Raw genomic sequence first — 21,627 nt, 5'->3', positions numbered from 1 at the left:
TATATATATATATATATATAAAATTCAAAAATGATGGGAAAACATGTTTAGAGCTGAGTTAGGTTCTATTTCTGCAAAGCAAGCGCACAACTTTTTCCGTCAGTCAGTTTCAATAAACAAGACATCAGAAATTACATGACACTACCACATAAGAACGCAGTTTCCGAATGAACGAAAAATTATTTTGGACTTGCTAACTACTTTCATTTGATATTTAGTTTTATTTCTGAATGGAACACATGGGCAATAATATTTGAATTACTATAATGGCTTGTCAGTTGCAAGTTAATTCCATTCTTTGTGGAACTACTTCAAACCAAACACGCATTTCTTACCCTATCTAATTCGTAAAGAAATTTTTTTTAAAAGAAAAGAAAACAGACTGAAAGTGAAATAAACCTCGGAGATGCTTTTCTCCATGCCGAAACTGCAGAAGCTACTTAGAGGTTTTGCAAGTTCAAAATCAATAGCAATGTTAGAAACCTTTCCGTATCGTCAGCAGATATCTCAGGGTCACAAGCGTTTTGCCCTTTAGCCTATATGCTTCGCTTAAGTCAGGTAACGAGGACTGAATTGGTCTTCGCCTGCGAAAGGGTTCCACCTTGAGTTGATTCAGCTGCCATGCCTTGGTAGCGTTCTTCAATCGATTGGGTTTCAGACTAATCTTCTGCAGGAAACAGCGCATCGATCTTGCTGGAAAGCTGCAGCAGTCAACTTCAATAGGGAATGAAGTCGACTGCCATCACTTGATAAGGATCTCGTTGATCAAGGTTTGATATTTGGGTTTCTTTTACTACTGAAAAATATCGAGTCTGTTCTCCCAGGGTACTCTAAGCTTGACCACGATGAAATAGTACATGGCTTAAGGGACACAACCAAACATCTGAGCCTACACGTTGTCTATTAAGAGCTTATAGCTACCTAATATTCATTTGAAGTATTCATAATGATTGTTCGATAAAAATTTGGAATGAAGCCATCGGAGCTGTCAGGCGATATCTGGCTGAAAAGTTGAAGCATCAGATACCACAGAGTGTTCAATTACATCCTCTACGTTTTATGTTCAAATTCAGTGCTTTACCCCGTATAATTGATAAAATAAATTGCTGTCAAGTACTCAAGTCTGTAACATTAGTTATAAACTTCCTCTCAGGATGTGTAGCTTTGGGTTAAAGAAATCCTTATTTAACTGAACTGAAGAGCAATAGTTGGTAGAATCATTAGAGTAAGCGACAAACATTAGTGATAACTTCTTTATATTTAGTATTCAAATCATGTCGGTGTCTATAAAGTACCAGTCCTAAACTGAGGTCAATTCAATCGGTTATATGCCACCGAAAACTGCAACCTTAATATTTATGTTGAAAATCTTTATTTGAAATGTATTATCTGCTTTAAGTTTTGAATAAGGGATAACATAATTGATAGACTGAAAACTTAAAGACGCCGTTTAGATTTTCATTGGATTAGTCACATTGATTAACCTTTTCCTTGTGATGTCTCATCATACTAGCTGTGCATTTCCTAACATATCTAACTTGTGTACAAGGTTTCTAAAGGGTCAATAAAACTCGATCGAAGTAGTATATAATTTACGGGAAACAATCCAACTTGATAGCATAATTAATTTAGTGGTATGAATAAATAAAACCAGTGTCATGTAAACAGATATCAACAAACGGTTTATTGTAACAATTTATTTTCAGCTGATGCTATCTCTTTGTAAAATGCTGACCAACCAAAGTGACGCGTTAAATTAATCTTTTGTAGAAAGTGTCGTTTAAGAGTCGTCTGTTTGCAGTTTTTTTTTTTTCACGGTGGAACATCAAACGATTCGAACCATTTAGTCAAACATCTCATTTTCATGTAAGTCCACATATGTCATGATTTTCTTTACATCATTTGTCATTTTCTCATTTTCTATTACTATAAATCTTTCAATTCAGCGACTCTTACAATAAATATTATAAACAGGTATTTTTTGAAAGAAAGATCATAAGTATTATATTTAACACCAGTAACATTTGATTTTCTTTTATAACTACATTGCTTTTCTTTACGCTTTTTTTTCTAATTAGTTCCGAGTGAAGTTTCCAAGCAACCGTAACTTATTAAATATCACTGATTACTACTTCACCTAAATATAATACCTCTTCCATACTTAGCCTTGTATCTTGGGAAATAAAATATGTATTTCTCTGTGTTGGTGACTGCTGTAGTTAATCTCTTAGTTAACTATATTCACTCCACGAATAGTTTTCAATTTCCAGCTGTAGGCATTTCATTTTGTTTCACGTTAAATACCTCCGGGGAAGAAAAGCAGGTATGTGATATAACCTCATTTCCACTCTCCTACAAATCATTAACGTACAATCTATATTTCCGTCTGAGACCCAACACTACTTTGTCTTTACTAGCAAACTTAAAATTTTACGTCCATGTAACTCGGGTATCAATTTTTGCGGCTATGTGCATGTTCTGCTCGTGCGCGCATTTGTGATCGAGCTGTTAAAACTGATCTGAGACAGGAGTGGTATTTCCTTTGTTCACTGGTACCAACCAGGGTTTTTTTTCTTTTCATAATGCATTTCCCTTGCACATTCGTAATGCATTTCACTTGCACTCACAAACGGGAGTCATTATACGTAACACTGCCAGATATGCCTCAATGAACAGACGTCTCCCAATGTGAACAAGAGCTAAGAGTATTTTTTATCATCGACCCAGACACATTTTCTACAAATTTGTACATTACTGCATATACTTTATACGCACTTTCTGACAAGTTGTGGTGCACCTGAGCACTGTATACAATAATTTCATTATTATATTATTATTTAAATCGTTTCAAAAACCATTTTGTGTTCCTTCTTCGGTAAATTTTGATAAGTGCACTCGCACCCGTTTCACTAAAAAAATAAAAAGAAAAGAAAGCCTCGGATTTTTTGCGTGGAATCAAGTATCCTGACCTCCTAATGTGCCACAAACCCCTTATTTTTGTTCGGAAAAAAGGGGTGGGTGGAAAACCGCCCCCACCATCTCCGAATTTCTTTGTTGTTGAATGAATTACGGTGACCTCCTAATATGCCAGAAAACACTTTTTTGTCCGGAAAACTGGGGGTGGGGTGGAATATATATAAGAGTGTATATGTAGACACACACACACAAGGATTAGTACCAAATTGTTGCAGAAAGGTACATATTACATACATTGCTGTCTAATCATTGGGTTAATCTGAACAAAATGCAAACTTTTTTCTAAATTTTACCAATCTAAATATTAGTTCGACTAAACATTTCAGGCTGTGGCAGCGTCTTAGAAGAAAAAAGATCACTTTTGCTTTGCATATATCCGGCTGAAACTCGAATTGGGTTTCATTTGTGTGTGTGTGTGTGTGTGTGGAGAGGGGGGGGAGAGAATAAAAGTTTTCTCACTACAAAGAAACGATTTAAAATAAATATATCTTAGGCGATCTTTCGTCTCTAGTAGACCTTTCCGTCGATTTCCGTAAAAATTTTTTTTTTTTTACGTATGGGCTTACGGGAACTTTTGAAGTAATATACATACATATACACATACACCGAGTAAAAAATTTCAGTTATCTCTTTCTTTCACACATTACTCTGTCTCTTCACACACACTAACAGAAGCACTTCACTTACACAACATACTGTCTGTCTCCCACACCCCATCAAACACACACACATGTACATCAATGCTTCCCCTGGACGGTAGCTCCAAAAGAACTTCCCTCGTCATACAATCGCTTTCTCATAGTGTCTTTCGCTCTCATTACTTCAAAAGTTCCCGCAAGCCCATATGTAAAAAAAAAAAATTTTTACGGAAATCGACGGAAAGGTCTACTAGAGACAAAAGATTGCCATATCTTAATTGTTGTGTGAGAAAATATATATATTCGGATCTTTTCGGTTTGATCGGCAGTTTTTCTAGCGGTGTCATATGAAAAATAATTATGACCCTAGTATCGATCTATTGTATTTCAATCTGTTTTAGGGTTAAGGGTGGGGGGAAGGGTATCTTTTTTTTCTTCAGAAATGTAAATAAACCCAATCTGTTTCTTAAACGAGGGACATATTCATACGGCACTGAATGTTTTCACCTCCAACAGACGTCATTGATTGGTTGAAATTGAAGAAACGAAACCAACAAATATCTTACAAACTATAGAATTTTATCAATAAAGCCAAGAGAAAAAGATGTTTTATAAACATTGTAGAGGCGCAATGGCCTAGTGGTTAGGGCAGCGGACTCGCGGTCGCAGGATCGCGGTTTCGATTCTCAGACTGGGCGTTGTGTGTGTTTATTGAGCGAAAACACCTAAAAAGCTCTACGAGGCTCTGGCAGGGGGTGGTGATCCCTGCTGTACTCTTTCACCACAATGGCGGTGCCCCAGCATGGCCACAGCTCAAGAGCTGAAACTGGAAAAACAAAAACAAAAAACAAACAAAAAACACATTCTACCAGTATACGAAGTTTAAAAGTGTTTAGTTACGTGGAAATTATTTTTAAAAACTGCTATTCAAACCGAAAAGATCCTAAGACATGGTAGGAAATCAATTTTCCACCACGTCTAATATATATAAAAAATTAAAAAAATTTCATGGGGGTGTACAAAAGGAACTCTTTCCGTATCACCTAACAGACATTTCAGTGAGGCGAGCTGCCAACGTTGACAAGAACTTCACGGTTAGTGGCATAGTCCCTACGAACGTCTGAAACGCCACAGGTTAGAAAAGCTAGTTCATAGTCGGGTCTCGATACTTCAGGGTTTTCTTCCGTTCGGCTACTTAACTGCAGCATCCAGGATGTAGGAGGAAGCAAAGGAGTCGCATCTACCTCTAACTTAGGGACAGAGGGTAAGACCATCTGGTCTCTTTTCCATCACTTCTGGATAACCCCAACGGCTCAAAAACTGTTGGCCTTGTACCAAAATTTGAAACCAATATTTAATTTAAGGACAAATTCATTGAAATATCGACAAATGTTAAGTTTGAACCATAGATTCATAAATATCATTTGCGATTCATCAGTCTTCCTTAAATTAAACAAGACAGAAGAAAGCATGGACATCTTTTGCTGCTGTTGTTTAAAATATCGGGAATCACAAAGCTGACAATTGTCGCAAATTGGTAGATAACATACTGAAATCTTATGGCAAAAAAAAAAAAAAAAATTAAAGGGAAGTAGGATGTCTCTAAAAATTCCTTCGTTGTGTTATATCCTAGACTTCTTCCTTGACAACTTTGGGACTGTAAGCAACGGATATTAGCGAGCGTTTCACCCCATCAAATCTCCATTATGGAAAGTACATATCAAAGCAATTTTGGTTGGACTATTGATAGTTCCTGCAGAAAGGGAGCTATTTATACCACAAATACAAAAGAAGAAACTACAACATAAATAATAAAAATATAAATTCAGCGACTTAATGTCTACACACTTTTAGTGGATGGTTGGGAACAGGATTTGTGACTCACCAGTGAAACTAACACCATTGTCTGGCATGACTAACATCAAACATCGCACACAAAAATAACACAGCCTGGTCATAGAATAGAAGCTGGGGAAGGAAAAGGAAACGTAGAATGTTTTGGGGGTTATTTAACATCTAGAGACTAGGGAAAATAGGTTATCAGATTTGAATTTGGCTTCACCGATTTAATTGAAAACGATAGTCTCCTTGTCTGTAAAAGAAAAAGAAAAACAATTCCTAAGTTTGTTGCCTTGATTAATTAATGTTATTTATGAAAAAGTAAATAACTTCTAATTTACTATTGAAGTGAAACCACACAGAGAAACACCTTTTTAACCAAATCGTTTCACCATGAGCGGGGTGTACACTCAGAGTAAAGAAAGTTTACCTGTTATTGATGAAGTCTCTCAACTGAATGAACCAAAAGTAGATGAAATTGAAAAATTGAAAGAAATGCTTAAACTGAGTCAAGCTGAAACTGGAAGAGTTCTTGAACAATTAAATAAACTAATTCTCCTTATAAAACTGTATGTAATATTATCGTTTGTTCATTCTTCTTGGTCTGTTTATATTTATTCGTTGTAGTCGACGTAACATAGCTTCACATCATTAGTATATGGTGTTATAACCGAGGTGTAATATCCTCGCATGAATAGTTTAAAACTACCATTCTTTACTGTTTGATCGCTTTATTAACGATGACTTCGTCAATCTCACTGGGACGACGACAGCGTTATCCTTACTTACAAAGGGCAACCTTTACCACTTTGCAGCACCTTCTTATGGCTGGTTGTAAATAAAGTGTTTTAAGAAGTTGCGTTAATCTATGCGCAGCACGGGTTTTCGGTATTATCTATGGTGTTTATTTTTCTCTTTTGGTAGTAAACCCGCGAGACCATTATCTACGGTTAGTTTTTCTCGAACGTGCCATCATACGTTACTGGTCGATCTTTGGCTTTAGGTACATATTTCTGCTGTATTGATAATGAAAGTAAATCAATCCGGGGGGAAAAGCAGAAAAACAAATATGATAATTACGGTATTTGTCTAATTTCAAAACATTAATTTAACCTATGTCTTTTCTATATAATGACATTTGTTCAAGATTTTTGCTACATAAATTATAACTTGGGATATACTTTAAGCAATAATGTTAAAATCATTAACGATTAGCTTACATAATGAAATCGTTCAACTAAATGAGATAAAAATATTTTAATTATTTAGTATAGCATACTATTAATGCACCATTAACATAAGGGTAACTTGGAAGTATAATAGCACCCTTGGTTCTTTTGTTCTATTCTAGGTCCTGGAATGGTGATGTTGAAGCCACTATTCATATTTCAAAGATAATTGGTGAGTTATTGTGATTGTTATAGTTATCATACAGATAATCTGGGATAATATGTATTTGAGTTTTATTTAGATTTTTTGTGGTGGTAGTGGGATTTGTATTTAAATTGGTAAGTTGGTATGTATATGTCTAATAATCCTTACATTACTTTGTCTAAAATCACTGTTGCCGTCGAACCATTAACAATAATATTTAATATTGCGGTTTCAAATTCCACCAAGGTTGACTTTGCCTTTCATCCTTTTAGGGTTGATAAAATAAGTATCAGTCAAACATTTGGGATGGTGTAATTGACTTACCCACTCTCCTGAAATTGCTGACCTTGTGCCAAAATTTGAGACCGATATTTAATATTGTGACAAAAGCAGTGAGCTAACAGTATTGTTAGAATGTTGGTCAAAATACTTAGTGGCATTTCTTCCAGCTCTTTACGTTCTGAGTTCAGATTCTGCCAAGATTAGCTTTGCCCTTCATCATTCCAGGGTGAATAAAATGAGTACCTGTAGAGCTCTGGTGTTGATGTAATCAACTAACCCCCTTCACTGAAATTTCAGGTATTAGTTGACCCAGGGCTATAGTAAAAGATACTTGTCCAAAGTGCCATGCAGTGGGACTGAACACGAAGCCACATGGTTGTAAAGGTAGTTTCTTTGATATCAATACCTACAAATATTGCTTTTGTATATGCTTAACTGAAAACAATGTTTCAAAATGTCTTATATTTACTGTTTTCTGTTTCAATTTTGATTTGATTTGGCTAATATTTTTGTTCTTAATTCTGTGCCATATTTACAAAGGAAGAGAAGATACACTTAATGGAAGATGGCCAGATCAAAAAGTAAGTGTTTTTCTGAAAATATTTGAAGTTCATTATGATAAGCCTCATTATTAATTAAAACCCGCTTTCTCTCTCTCTCTCTCTCTCTCGGTCTCCCTCTGTGCACATATATATGGTAATGTGTGTGTGTAATACAACCACATACAATCAAGAGATTGGAAATCTACTTTCTCTATCACCAATACTTCTGATACAGCCAATCTTTATAATCATGGCACAGATAACACTATAGAATGTAGCACATACAAGGATTATTAATCAGACAGACCTAACTTAGCCCTCATAGACTTTTTAGTTACACCTATAGTAATATGAGGGTAAGCTGAAAAGTTTATAGGCTGGCTATGAAGGAATGATAATAGAGCTGTGTGAAGTGTTGCATGCATTAATTTCAACTCTTCTTATTAACAACTGCATTGTTTTATTCCAGGTAAACTGACATCTGACTGTTCAAAGAAGACTTCAAAAATAACTAGTAGCAACTTCTTTTGAAAATGGACAAAATTTGGCATCCTGGTGTTATCAAATACTTGCAGAAAAAGGGCTTAGCCCCCAAAGACATTCATGCTGACATGGTTGCTATGTTAGGGGATTATGCTTCAGCTTTATCAATAGTGCAAAAGTGGGTGGCTGAATATAGGAGTGAACGGGAGAATCTTGAAGATGACCCAAGGTCTGGCCATCCTGCAACTACTACCAACATCAAAAACATTGATTGTGTTCACCAAATGGTTGTGAATGACAGCAGTTGACTATAAATCTAATAGCCACCGCTATTAACATATCTCATGAGAGATTTGAGAATATTCTGCACAGTGAATTTGGCATGACGAAGGTTTCTGCTTGGTGGGTGCCACATCCGATATCTGATCAAAAGCACATCATGCTGATCACATCACAGGAAAATCTGGCATTGTTTGAGGAAAACCAGCTAGTTTTCTTGAACGGTTCCTAACCCAGGATGGGTTCCTCACTTTGAGCCAGAGACAATCTACGCAGTGGAAACACCCCTCCTCAACTGCTCCAAAGAAGGTCAAGAGTGTATTATCTGTAAGGAAGGTGATGGCCTCTGTTTTTTGGGATGCAAAAGATATTGTGTTTATTGACTGTCTTCAAAAAGGCCACACCATCAATGGTGAGTACTATGCTATTTTGCTGAGGCAGGTATGAAATGTTATCAAGACCAAATGCCAAGGAAAACTGATGATAGGGTTCGTGTTTCATCAGGACAATGCTCCAGCACAAAAATCTTTGGTTTCAATGGCTACTGTATGTGACTGTGGCTTTGAACTGTTTGGTCACCCTTCTTATTTTCATCTGACTATCATCTGTTCCCCAACATGTAAAAACAATTGGCTGGTAACCAGTATCACAATGATGATGGCATCATATCTGCTGTTGATGACTTTTTTTGCCAAACAGAATGAAAGCTTTTTTCACCAATGCACTGTGACACCAATGGAAGAGGTGTGGGAACCTCATGGGGAACATGTTGAAAAAATAAACCACATTTGGTAACATTCCATGAAAGTAACTTTTCAGCCAACCCTCATATGCACATGTGTGTGTGTGTGTGTGTGTATCATCATCATCATTTAACATCCACCTTCCATGCTGGCATGGGTTGGACAGTTTGACAGGAGCCTGCACCAAACTTCTTTGTCTGTTTTGGCAGGGTTTTTACAGCTGGATGCCCTTCCTAACATCTATCTATCTCTCTCTCTCTCTCTCTCTCTCTCTCCTCTCTCTCTCTCTATATATATATATATATTATATATATATATATATATATATATATATATATATATATATCAGTAATAATATAGGGTGAAACTAATTAATTTGGAATAATCATTAATTTCACCAAGTAGATTTCGGCATGTAAAAGCCTCATTCGAGGAAAGTTTAAGTAATACTAAGTAATTAAGGGTTTAGCAACGATTTGCCTCACCACACACCGAATTTAGAAATAGCATTTAGAATAGCTATAACCCTTTTAGTAGAAAGAATAGCTATAACTCTTTGACTGCTATTTCTAAATTCGGTGTGTGGTGAGGCAAATCGTTGCTAAACCCTTAATTACTTAGTATATATATATATATATATATATATACACACACACATATAATACATATATTAATTGTTGTTCTGGACACAGACTTGTGATTCTGGTACAAACACAGTATAAACTCACAGGTGTTTTGTTGTCAATAGTGGAAATAAAAATGTTTTTGATCTTGTCAGAATTCGAAATAATAGCATATGTTCCTTTGCTTGTCCTTGATAGAGCAGCATATAATTGTCCATGAATGAATATTATGTACCTGAAATATAATGTAAGATTTTGTATAGTCTGCTCTTGTGACTTGTTTATCTTCTATCATTTATGTGGCAGCACATTGAAGGGTTTAGTCAAAGAAATTAACTCCAGTAATTATTTTTTGATTTTGGTACTTAATGTATCAGTCTCTTATATCAAACTGCTAAATCACAGTGGTATAAACAAACCAACACCCTTTGTCAAGTGGTGATGGGACAAATACAAAGATACATGCAGACACACACACACACACACACACGCACACACACACTTGCACACATGTGCCTCCCCATCACATATATATGATGGGCTACTGCATAATTTCCATATACCAAATTCACCCACAAATCATTGTTGGCCATGAGGTTACAGTGGGAGAAACGTGTCCAAGATTCTACACAGTGGGACTGAATCTAAAATCATGTGGTTTCAAAGCCATATCTTTATCTATAGTCAAGTTGATTTATGTGATAATTATACTGTCCATTGGTGACCAATGAATTTTATGCATTTATGTCTAGGCATTGATAAAAGAAATGGATAAAGTGACACTATTAAAGCTCAAATACCAAAAGAATACAGGGTATTGTTTAAAAGGAAAAAAACAATAATTAAAAAAGAGTAAAAACAACTGAGCAAAATTATTAACTTACAAAAGATAAAATAAATGGGAAAATTGACACTGTTAAGTACAAATGTCCAAAGCATATAATAAAACAGGAAAAGTGATATATTAGGCAACATATTATATTTCCTTTATGCTAAAAGGTTCCCTGAAAAATGATCCAATGACAATTAAATTAACTGTGGATCTATAAACCTTTTGTTGTGACGTTTTTAGAATAGCACATCTATTTTCAGATGTAGCTTGTTATGGATCAGCATGGCTGCACTGCATTGATGTTGTAATTGCAGGAACACAACTAAACTGATTGCTTTTTTGTCTGATCATTTAAGTAGAATCTTGTCCATTAGTTTTCATTGTAAAATATTGCAGTCATTGCAAGTACTAAAGAACTGGGAAACAATCACACAATTGCTGTTACATAAAAATGAAAAGGAAGAGCGAAAGAAAATCAAAATAAAGCAACTCGAACATTTGCAACAGAGATATGACTTCTTTCAGAACACAATGTTGGATCATCATCAGCTAATAAGTCAATTTGGCTGTTGTAAACCTATGAAATCAGTATCAAGGAAAAGTTCTTGTAACCAACAACAATCCAAGGCAAGTGATTCATTTTACTAATCACTGTTAGCTTCAATATTTTAAATACTGTCAACTAGTACCACTATTATTTTTCTTATAGTTCCTATAAGCAATTAATAATCATTGTAGAAAATGAAAATGTTAATTTTGTGGTAGATAGTTATGCATGATAAGTTTAACATTGGATAAGATGATGCACACTATTTATCATACACTGACTGTAACCAATACTAGGGTTCTACTCCAGTGACTACATAGAACGAGATAACTAACTATTTGACTCTGATCCAATCTTACACATTGTCTGAGGGTCTATTCATGGTAGTTAGGTGATTTGAAATGCCTACATACTACCAGGACTATCCATGCTATTGTTTACTTACAAAAATGTCACTATTATCTTCAGTGTAGTAAATTGTATTTATAGTATAACAATATTATGGTGATTGGTACTACTCATCCTACAGGTTTCTATATATTAAATATTTATTTGTTTTTATACTTGTCTTTGAGTTCCTTATTCTAAGTGGTTGGACTTGGCTTCTTTTAACTTTCCATCCTGCATGTGCGTGGGGGGGGGGTATGTGTGTGTGTATGTAAGACTTTCTTGTATGTGCACACATGACTACATGCACCCACTTTTAAAACAAAGTATGAGTTTTGGAAGAATCAACCAATCCATTTACACATGTTCTTTCTTTTTCTGCTCACTAGTACCTATATGGACAGTCTGTAGTCTATGGGACTTTCTAAACAGCACACCCAGCCAAGAATGGCTTTGAATTGCTTTAGTAGTATGGCTTGGCTAATGATGAGCCTTGTCTCATTTTTAAAAAAAATTGCCTATGTCTGACTTACACTCTATTTTATCTTTAAAATCCACATCAAAATCATATGCAATCCTTCTTTATGGAGACAACCTGACTGTAGAAGACTCTCATTACTTACTTTTCATTGTTTCTACCACTGTCCAAATTCTTCTGTATACCAAGAACTGTTCAAATTTCTTTCATCCATCACTCCTCTCTGAAGTTCTCAGTCACTTCAATTTTCACAGCTCCTATTGGCTCTGACAAAAACTCCCACACTAACAGTGGAGCATGAGCAGAATCTTCTACCATTCTCAACTTTGTATTATATTTTGTATCATGTCTGTGTGTGTGTCTTTTTGTGTCTGTTTGTCCCCCATCACTACTTGATAGCTGGCATTGGTGTGTTTACATCCCTGTGACTTAGTGGCTCAGTAAAAAAAGACTGATAGAATAAGTACTAGGCTTAAAATAAAAATAAGGACTGGGGTCGATTCCTTTGACTAAAATTCTTCAAGAGACTTCCCCTGTATGGCTACAGTCTGATGATTGAAACAAGTAAAAGATAAAAGATATATCTTTTCTATTTTACTTTCAGGATTTGAAACAAAACAGAATGAATGAAGTAGATTCAAAACCATCAACTACAGACATTAACAGTTTAGCTTTGGAAAATCTCTCAATACAGCCTGCACCTTCCATTAACAAAGTACCTATTACCAACTGTGTAAGTTGAATTATACTGACTATGATTATACTGACATCATTTGAGATCATTTAGAAATTCGGTTGCAATCATTTACAATGCAGACAACATTCATTTCATCAGTTTCATTAAATGTAAAACAGCACAATATTAATATTCTTTTCTACTCTAGGCACAAAGCCTGAAATTTTTTATGCATCCTTATCTGCACAAGTGTTCGTGTGTGTGCGTGCATGCATGTGTCTATGTGTTTAGCATGTGTATTTTGTGTGAATGAATATGGGTTTGCTTACTACACTGTTTTTTATTACCTGTCTTTTATTTTTTTTATTATCTGCTTATTTATTTTTTCCTTCAAAGACAGGTTGGTCATAACTGGAATCCCTTTAATCATAAGTTAACTCAATTCAGTCAGAGCTTATCTGAAGTTAAACAGCAATTAAAACAAATTATAATGGAATTGAAGGCTTGTGATACCTGTGGAGTATCTCCTTCTTCCATTACAATTATCTCTGTAGTCTTAAGGATCTGGAACACAAAGAAGTTTACAAGCGGAGTGTAATTCTGTAGTTGTTTATTTTTAGTTGTCGTTCATGTGGCTTGCTCCCAGTGACCATCTTTATGGCAGCGCGTGGTTCGTTATAAGCTCTGTTTACATGAGGTTCATTACCTCTGGAGATAACAGGTGAAGTTTGAGTGGGATAAAAGTCCGCTGTGAGCTGCCAGCTTTGCAGTGCGTGTGTGTGTGTGTATATATATGTATATATAACCACTTGCTTCTCTAACAGTTCCCCCTTCTCCATTACCCCACCCTATATAAACTAGCTCACTTGGATTCCACTACTTCATTTTAATAACTCTGCCAAAAGAATACAAATCCTGAAGACATTCTTCTCTAATTTTGCAGTACGCCCGCCCTCTCACCCCACCACCTGTACCAGAAGTCCCTATCTTCTGACATCTTTTGGTTGTCTCCCATGAAAACTTCTAAAGGCCTCCCAACCCCATCACTTGTACTGGAAGTCCCTATCCTCTGACATCTTTTGGTTGTCTCCTATGAACACTTCTAAAAGCTTAACTCCATCCCCACCCCTATTTAGGGTTTATCTCCTATGTAAAGTAGTGATCATGTAGCGCATAAAAATGATGGTATAGTGTATGCAGGTTGAAGGATATTGTTTGTTTATGAATTCTGCCAAATGTGAGCTTTCTTTTCAGGTACATGACGCTGCTGTCCCCATCCCAGGGTCTCATGGGCCCACACCTCCCACACCCTTTTTTTAAAGTACCAGACTTTAAAAAACGAAATACTGAGTTTAATTTCTTCAATTAACCCTACAAGGCATTGCTCCAGTATGGCCTCAGTTCAGTGACTGAAACAAGTAAAAAAATGTATTCTGTTTCAAGTTGTCTCTGCTGACTAAAACTTAACCCTTTGCCTGTACTTGATACACAAGACCTGTTTCTTTGGCATCCATGCATCTTATGTGTTACACATTTCCAATTTTTTTTCAACCACTGGAATAAATTGTGACTTATGAACAGAAAGTTTTATATCACTCAGAATGTATGAAACAAGGGCTAACTAAACGCCTGAAAACAAGTACGGACATTTACTACAAACTTACGAAAATGCTTTGAACAGGCAAAGGGTTATACAAACATGCGCAGATGCAATTATTGAAGTACTAAATGGCACGTCAAATGATATTTAATCGTGTGGAACATGTTACATGCATATCAATATTCTAAAGTTTGGACATACTATCCCTTATCCTAAAGCTGCTTCAGACAATTAGGAAGGGTTCCCGACTCGTTGCACCGTCTGCTTTCAATCTTGGATTGTGATTCGGCTCAGCCCAAACTCTCTCAGTTTTTGTCTGCTGTTGCCTACTCCTACAAGGATTGCACCTGTTTTTTGTTCCTGATTTAACCCCGATTGTCCTAGAGCCCATAGAAGATTGTTTTTAGTCAACCATCCATCATGTCAGCTACCTACGCATCGAAACTGAGATCTGCAAGTAGGGCTTCTCATCAAGATGATGGTCCTACCAATAGTCAGCTCAACGAACAGTTGCTGTTGCTCAAACAAGAGGTTGAGCACCTAAAGTCTGTTGTTGCTCTCTTACTGAATAAACAGTCTCCTGTTGACGCAGAGTCACCCTTGATTTCTTCCCCGGAGACGTCCAAACCGAAGGGAACAAAATCGAGGCGGCCAAAGAAGGCGAAGGAACCGGCGGTTGTTTCTACACATGATCGTTCCCGTGCGGATTCTTCCTCATCTGCCTTTTCGGTCCCGGAGGTTCCCCAACCTAATTTGAGGAGCGTAGACTCAAACCCACCTGAAGACCGTTGTTCTCCCCAAAAGAAGAAACGTTGTCAAAACTCCAGTGGGGCGGATTTAGCTATGAAACCTGACCACGATAAACGGTCTCCTGTTGACGCAGAGTCACCCTTGATTTCTTCCCTGGAGACGTCCAAACCGAAGGGAACAAAATCGAAGCGGCCAAAGAAGGCGAAGGAACCGGCGGTCGTTCCTGCACATGATCATTCCTGTGCGGATTCTTCCTCATCTGCCTTTTCGGTCCCGGAGGTTCCCCAACCTAGTTCGAGGAGCATAGACTCAAACCCACCTGAAGACCGTTGTTCTCCCCAAAAGAAGAAACGTAGTCAAAACTCCAGAGGGGCAGATTTGGCTATGAAACCTGATCACGATAAAATCTGTTTGGATTCTCCTTCACTTGTCCTTCCCATTAATGCCATTGCTCAACCAATTCTGAACGATCTCGATGTGGGTTCATCTGGGGAGTGGTGCTCCCCCAAACCGAAGAAGAGGCAGTGCAGTTCCAAACCAGGCGGGAAAATTATGACCACTAAATCCATTCCGATCGACCCCACAGGCCGACATAAGTCCGATGGCTATGAAACCACCCTTTCGAAATCCTCCAATGAAGAATCGAATACCGCAGCTCATAGTAGAGAACTTTTTGCCCACTCAAGATCGGCAATAATATATGGCAAAGCTGAATCCACCTGTGATACAGGCATAAACCGCCTAAAAGATGACATTAATTTTGTTTCCATTTTGGTTGGAAAATTGTTCTCTGTGAACGAAAATGTCAGTGTTCTTAAGGTCGCTCGGCTAGGAAGATTCCAAGCGAACCCAACCGCAGATACTAGACCACGCCCAATAAGGGTAATCTTTTCTTCTGATCGGGAGGCTTCAGTCTTTCTGAACAGAGCTCAGACGCATGCCTGGGAGGACCCCAATATGGGTTTTCGCGAGGAATACTCACTAAGAGAGAGAATTCGCCGGAGGAACCTGATATCCGAGCTAAAGATGAGGAAACAAATGGGAGAGAAGGGTTACGAATCCAAGATGGACAGATAATCAAGTCCTACCTCTGGTCCCATGCTGTAGTGCTGACAGGGAAAGTGATGTGAGGGCAAATCGAAGTGAAGTTGATACCCCCATCAACGATGCTATCTCTGATGCCCTTTATTCTGCTTGTTCCCCAACTCCCGCCCCTCAGACTTCACAGCTCAGCATCGTCTACACCAACTCGTGCTCCTTATTCCCAAAGTTCAGTGAACTATTTACACTGGCCCTACGCGACTCCCCTGATGTGATAGCTATCACCGAGACTTGGCTGACTCCAGCAGTAAAGGACACAGAGATCCACCTGCAGGGCTACGTCCTTTTCAGATGTGACAGAGGAAAAAGGCGAGGTGGAGGTGTTGCTGTGTATGTTAAGTCTGAGCACAAACCGTCCTGCGGTATTCTACCCACAAATGCTCAACCTACAACCAAATTCGATGCCGTCTATTGCAAGCTGAGCCTATCTAAGTTTTGCCTGCCCGTGTTGGCTGTCTACAGGCCGCCTCTAGCCGACCCCCAGGACGATGCTCATCTACTCGAAGCGATAAGATTTGTTTCAGCTTCGCATGACTGCTTGGTACTAGGCGACTTCAACGCTCCCACGATCGATTGGCCCGCATCAATTTGTACAACATCTTCCCGGTTCGGCCAGGCCCTTCTTGACGTGGCTGAAGATTGTTTTCTCTCGCAACATGTTGAATATCCGACAAGGCATCGGTCTGGGCAGCAGCCATCTATGCTAGATCTGGTATTCTCCCGCTATCCAAGATCAGTGTCAGACATATCTGTGTGCGCCCCTCTTGCCAAGAGTGATCATGCGGTCCTGAAGTTCGTCATGCACACAACTTTTTCCACGCCCACGATTACTTCGCTGCCACGTAGAGTCTTCTCTGCAATTAATCTTGAAATTCTAACCGAGGCTTCCGCGCTTCTGGACTGGCGTTCCCTGATGACGTTGTCCTCAGTTGACGAACTATGGTCATCCCTCAAAGCATATGTAATCTGTTTGACTGACCAGGCAGTTCCTGTTGGACTTCCAAGAGGAAGAAACACAAGTCCTGGGTGACGAAGAAGGTTAAACGAGAACGTCGACTCAGAGATATTGCTTGGGCTGAATTCAAAAATCTGGATTCGACTGCAGCTTTTGAGGTGTACAAAACTCAACGAGACCGAGCCGTGAAAATTGAAAAGAAAGAACGCTTCAGTTATGAATACAAAATCGCGGCAAATGCCAGTAGCAATCCAAAAACCTTCTTTGCCCATGTCCAGCGGAATTCCCGCTTGAACAACCAGATTGCAACGTTGGTAGACTCAACAGGCGTATCGATTGAGGACCCTTATCAACAGAGTCAAGTATTTGCCGAGGCTTTTTCAACTATTTTCAAACAAGATGATGGTCGTGAACCCCCTCCATTTGATAGATCAGTACCTCCAATGCTTCGATTGATCATCACGCGGGACCAAGTCAGACGTGTTATTCAAGGCCTCGATGTCAACAAGGGTCACGGCCCTGACGGCATACACCCACGGGTTATCAAAGCGTTGGCTCCGGTCATCTGCGAGCCCTTAACACGACTATTCAATATGTCATTGGCGACGGGTGTTATACCTGCAGACTGGAGAACAGCGATAATCTGCCCAATTTTCAAGAAAGGGAGCCGCGAAGACCCGCTAAACTACCGACCGGTTTCCCTTACATCAATAATCAGCAAGATGTTCGAAACCATTCTTAAGAAAAGTATGATGCTCCACCTCCTAAACACAGCCTCGATCACTGATTCCCAACACGGCTTCGTGCCGAAGAGATCATGCTTGACCAACTTACTAGTAATGGAAGAATTGGTGACGTGCATCCTCGATGATAGTGATGCTGTTGACATCGTTTTATTGGACTTTGCCAAAGCTTTTGACTCGGTAAACCACCGCCTACTACTTGTCAAGCTTCAAGCATATAGTTTCCATCCGGATATTGTAAGATGGGTTGGTGCCTTCCTCTCAGATAGCTCCTTCCAAGTTCAAGTTAATGGTTCGCGGTCCGACGTCTCCAGTGCGAGCAGTGGCATGCCTCAAGGTTCAGTGCTTGGGCCCTTGTTGTTCTTAGTCTTCATAAATGACTTGCCCGACGACCTCACGCAACACACCCTTCTATTTGCCGACGATATCAAACTGGTCGCTCCTCGCGGTAGTATAGAGGATCTTTGTCGATGCCTCCACCAAATTTGGAAGTGGTCTAACGATTGGGACCTGTGTCTGAATGTGTCAAAGTGCTGTCATTTGCCTGTCGGCTATACTCCTGCAACTCAACTTGATTTCGAGCCGGGTCGTCTGCTGCTGGAGAGGACCGATCAGGTAAAGGACCTGGGTATCTTGGTGGATTCCTCCTTTTCGCCTTCGGCCCAGTGCGTCCATGCTGCCAACAAAGCGCGCGGAATTCTGTTTTTGATTCGACGGTCATTCGGAATGCTCACAGCAGCCATATTCCTGCCACTCTATGTCACGCTGGTGAGACCCATATTGGAGTATGGGATTCAAACCTCTTCTCCTTATCTCCTCAAAGACATACAGCACCTCGAAAGAGTCCAGAGGCTGGCTACTCGCATGGTTCATGGTCTCAAAAATTTGTCCTACGAAGAAAGGCTGAGGACGCTCGACCTTTATTCTCTTGAAAAACGCCGCCGCCGTGGTGATCTCATTCTCGCCCACAACATCATAAGCGGGAAGTGTAACCTCTCGAAAGAGCTGTTCTTCACTCCTGCTCCGGAGCGTCGGCTGCGGGGTCATTCCGAAAAGCTCTACCTGCGACGATTTCATCTCAATCGAAGGAGAGGAGCTTTCTCCGTCCGGGTTGCGGATCCGTGGAACAAGCTGCCAGACGAGATGGTGAAGATGCCGACGACTGCTTTGTTCAAAGCCTCCCTGGACCTCAAGTGGCCTGAACTCTTTACATGAACACCACCCTGTACTTAACTCCATGTCCCCCTACATGGCCTTGCTATTTGCTTTTGAGCCAAATTAACTAACTAACTAACTAACTAACTTTGTTGCTATAGCCTTTGGATTGGTGCATTTCACTTTGAATATGATACTTTTTATTTAGCATTTCATAACAAGAAAAACTTAAGGATGATTAAATAGATAACTGTCCCTTAGTTTATTTTACAATTAGAGGTTAAAAATAAGGAAATGTTAAAACAATTTCTTTTTCTTAAATTTCCAGAAAAATTTGACAAATACCTACCGTATAAAGCTGAGACGTCCTGTTAGTGCAGTTGTTCCAAGGAAACAATTTATAAAGAATACCAACAGACCAAAGAGTGCAGGTTTAGAAGATGTTTTTTATATTGCTCTTTTCACTAATTGAAAAGTATTGATGCTCTGGTAGCCATCCAGCTTTATTGTTATTTAGTGATATTGTTATTATTATTATTCGGTAGTTTTATTTTTATAACGTGCTTTCACTTCACTACCGAGCGCAGCTCTGTGTGCTTTGGGTATGTGCTGTGATTTGTTGTGATGCTCTGATGGTTACTGTATTGAAAGTGTTTTGCGTAGGATGTGTGCAGTGCACAATAGTGCAATTTTCTGTATGTTATATATATTTGTAAGTTCTGGTGTTTTTGTTATGTATTTGTCTGAATATTTTTTTTATCATACCTAATGCGCCTACTATGATAGGAATTATTTCTGTTTTTATATTCCACATTCGAGTTACCTCTATTTCCAGGTCTTTGTGTTTTGAAAGTTTCTCCATTTCTTTTAGAGACACGTTGTCATCTGCTGGTATTGATACATCAATTAGAAAGCTTTTTTTCCCTTCATGATCTCTGACAACTATATCTGGCCTATTGGCCAGATAAATTATTATTATTATTATTTACTACAGAAATCTTATATGTCCACTCAAAATTTCTTTAACTGCAGCAAACATTTTTATATACCAATCTGTCTTTTGTTGAGGAATGACATATTGGAAACTATTTTCTGTTGAGATATATCAAGATTATTGAGGCAATGTGACTTGCAGAAAATATGAATTCATTACTGGAATAACCATAAAATTTAATTTGCCAGTGAAAAGGTTAAAGCAGCTTGACTTAATAACATAAAGAAGACCAATGATGACTGTTACAGAAAGAAAATTTCTTGGTTGTAAACTGACAGATGTTAATGTGAATAAGATATCATTTTGCAGCCATAGTGACAAAGCTGATATCATTTTGACATCCACATTCTATGCTTGTGCGGGTCGTACAAAGTTTATTGTGGCAGATTTTCTCCAGCTGGATGCTTTTCTCGCCACCATTCCCTTCCTATTTCCAAACAAGGTATTATTTCCCCATGGTACAGAATATTAAAAATGAATGACACTGTTTGTATGACAGCAACACTTGTTTTACAACTATTACATGGTAACATACATACACTCATACACACATGCACATATATATATATATATATATATATATAGATACATATTCTCACATATACAAACACACACACTTACATGTATGATGGGCTTCTTTCTGTTTCCATCTAGCAAATCCACTCACAAGTCTTTGGTTGGTCTGGACTATAGTAGACAACACTTGCCCCAGGTGTCACATAGTGGGACAAAATCTGAAACCATGAGACTGGGAAACAAATTTTTTATTCACACAGCTATGTCTCTAACCAACAAGTATGAGAAGAAAAATACACCAAAGAGTTTGATATTAGCATCTATTGCAAATATAATAAAATCTGGTATATTATATAAGAAGTGGCTATGAGAAATATATAACAAATCTTTATATATATTTTTATGATTATTTGCAACATTTTAACTGTCAACAGTTCTCATTTCTATCGTATGCCCCTGATTTTAGTGCGTTCATGTGTTTGCTCCTGTATATGTCACGTTAGCTGGATTAGTTATATGTTTAACTTTAAGGTTTATCAAGACTAAATACAAGGTGAACTGATGATCTTATGTATAGCCATTGATTGTAATTTTGATTGGTGATCTCAAATAAACCTTGTGATTTCATTGATAATCCAAGTGAAAAGTTTATTACCAAAGAACGAATTTCCATCGCTAAAAAAAAAATCAAACTTTGGAATCTCTCCCACAACAAAAAAAAAAAGAAAAAAGAAAAATGGTAGCTTTTGCATTTATATTTATTTTAAAATATAATTTCCATCATATAAAATATAAAATATAATTTCCAACATTTCTTTTCTCTATTTTAGTTTTCCCTGGATATAAACAAAAGGAAAAACATGAAAACAACAACCCTCATATCAAAAAAATGTTCCATGATAGTGATTCTATCATGGTGCCAAGGACATCACCAGTGGAGAGACAAGTTGAGCAGAAACAGAGTTTTAATGTCAAGGAACCAAACCAAAGAACGTCTATTGCAATTAACCCATACACCATAGTGTTTCATGCAGAATCCTTTATCAGTGCAAGGAAACCTTTTCTAAATGGACATTTGATGGGAAAACGAACGCATGAAATATTGGAACAATTG

General features: G+C 38.0%; 1 protein-coding gene across 2 annotated transcripts in view; it reads left to right on the top strand.

Moving 5' to 3' along the window:
- Positions 1-604: 604 nt before the first annotated feature.
- The window catches only part of LOC115209535, a 21,110-nt gene continuing 87 nt past the window's right edge, over positions 605-21,627 (top strand). The window contains exons 1-8 of one of the 2 annotated variants that reach the window (XM_036501341.1): positions 605-770; positions 5,803-6,022; positions 6,805-6,854; positions 7,650-7,690; positions 11,008-11,238; positions 12,628-12,756; positions 19,332-19,434; positions 21,344-21,627. The exon at positions 21,344-21,627 is cut by the window's right edge and continues 87 nt beyond it. In XM_036501341.1, coding sequence (XP_036357234.1) covers positions 5,847-6,022; positions 6,805-6,854; positions 7,650-7,690; positions 11,008-11,238; positions 12,628-12,756; positions 19,332-19,434; positions 21,344-21,627 — 1,014 coding nt within the window. In that variant the 5' untranslated portion in view covers positions 605-770; positions 5,803-5,846. Of the gene's footprint in view, positions 771-1,689; positions 1,867-5,802; positions 6,023-6,804; positions 6,855-7,649; positions 7,691-11,007; positions 11,239-12,627; positions 12,757-19,331; positions 19,435-21,343 lie in introns of those variants that run through there. The other variant, XM_036501340.1, reaches the window with a different exon arrangement.

The sequence above is a fragment of the Octopus sinensis genome, linkage group LG3 (genome assembly GCF_006345805.1).
Source record: "Octopus sinensis linkage group LG3, ASM634580v1, whole genome shotgun sequence".
Classification (NCBI taxonomy): domain Eukaryota; kingdom Metazoa; phylum Mollusca; class Cephalopoda; order Octopoda; family Octopodidae; genus Octopus; species Octopus sinensis.
The sequence above is the reverse complement of the archived record's forward strand: the minus strand, read 5'-3'. Positions and strand labels throughout refer to the sequence as shown.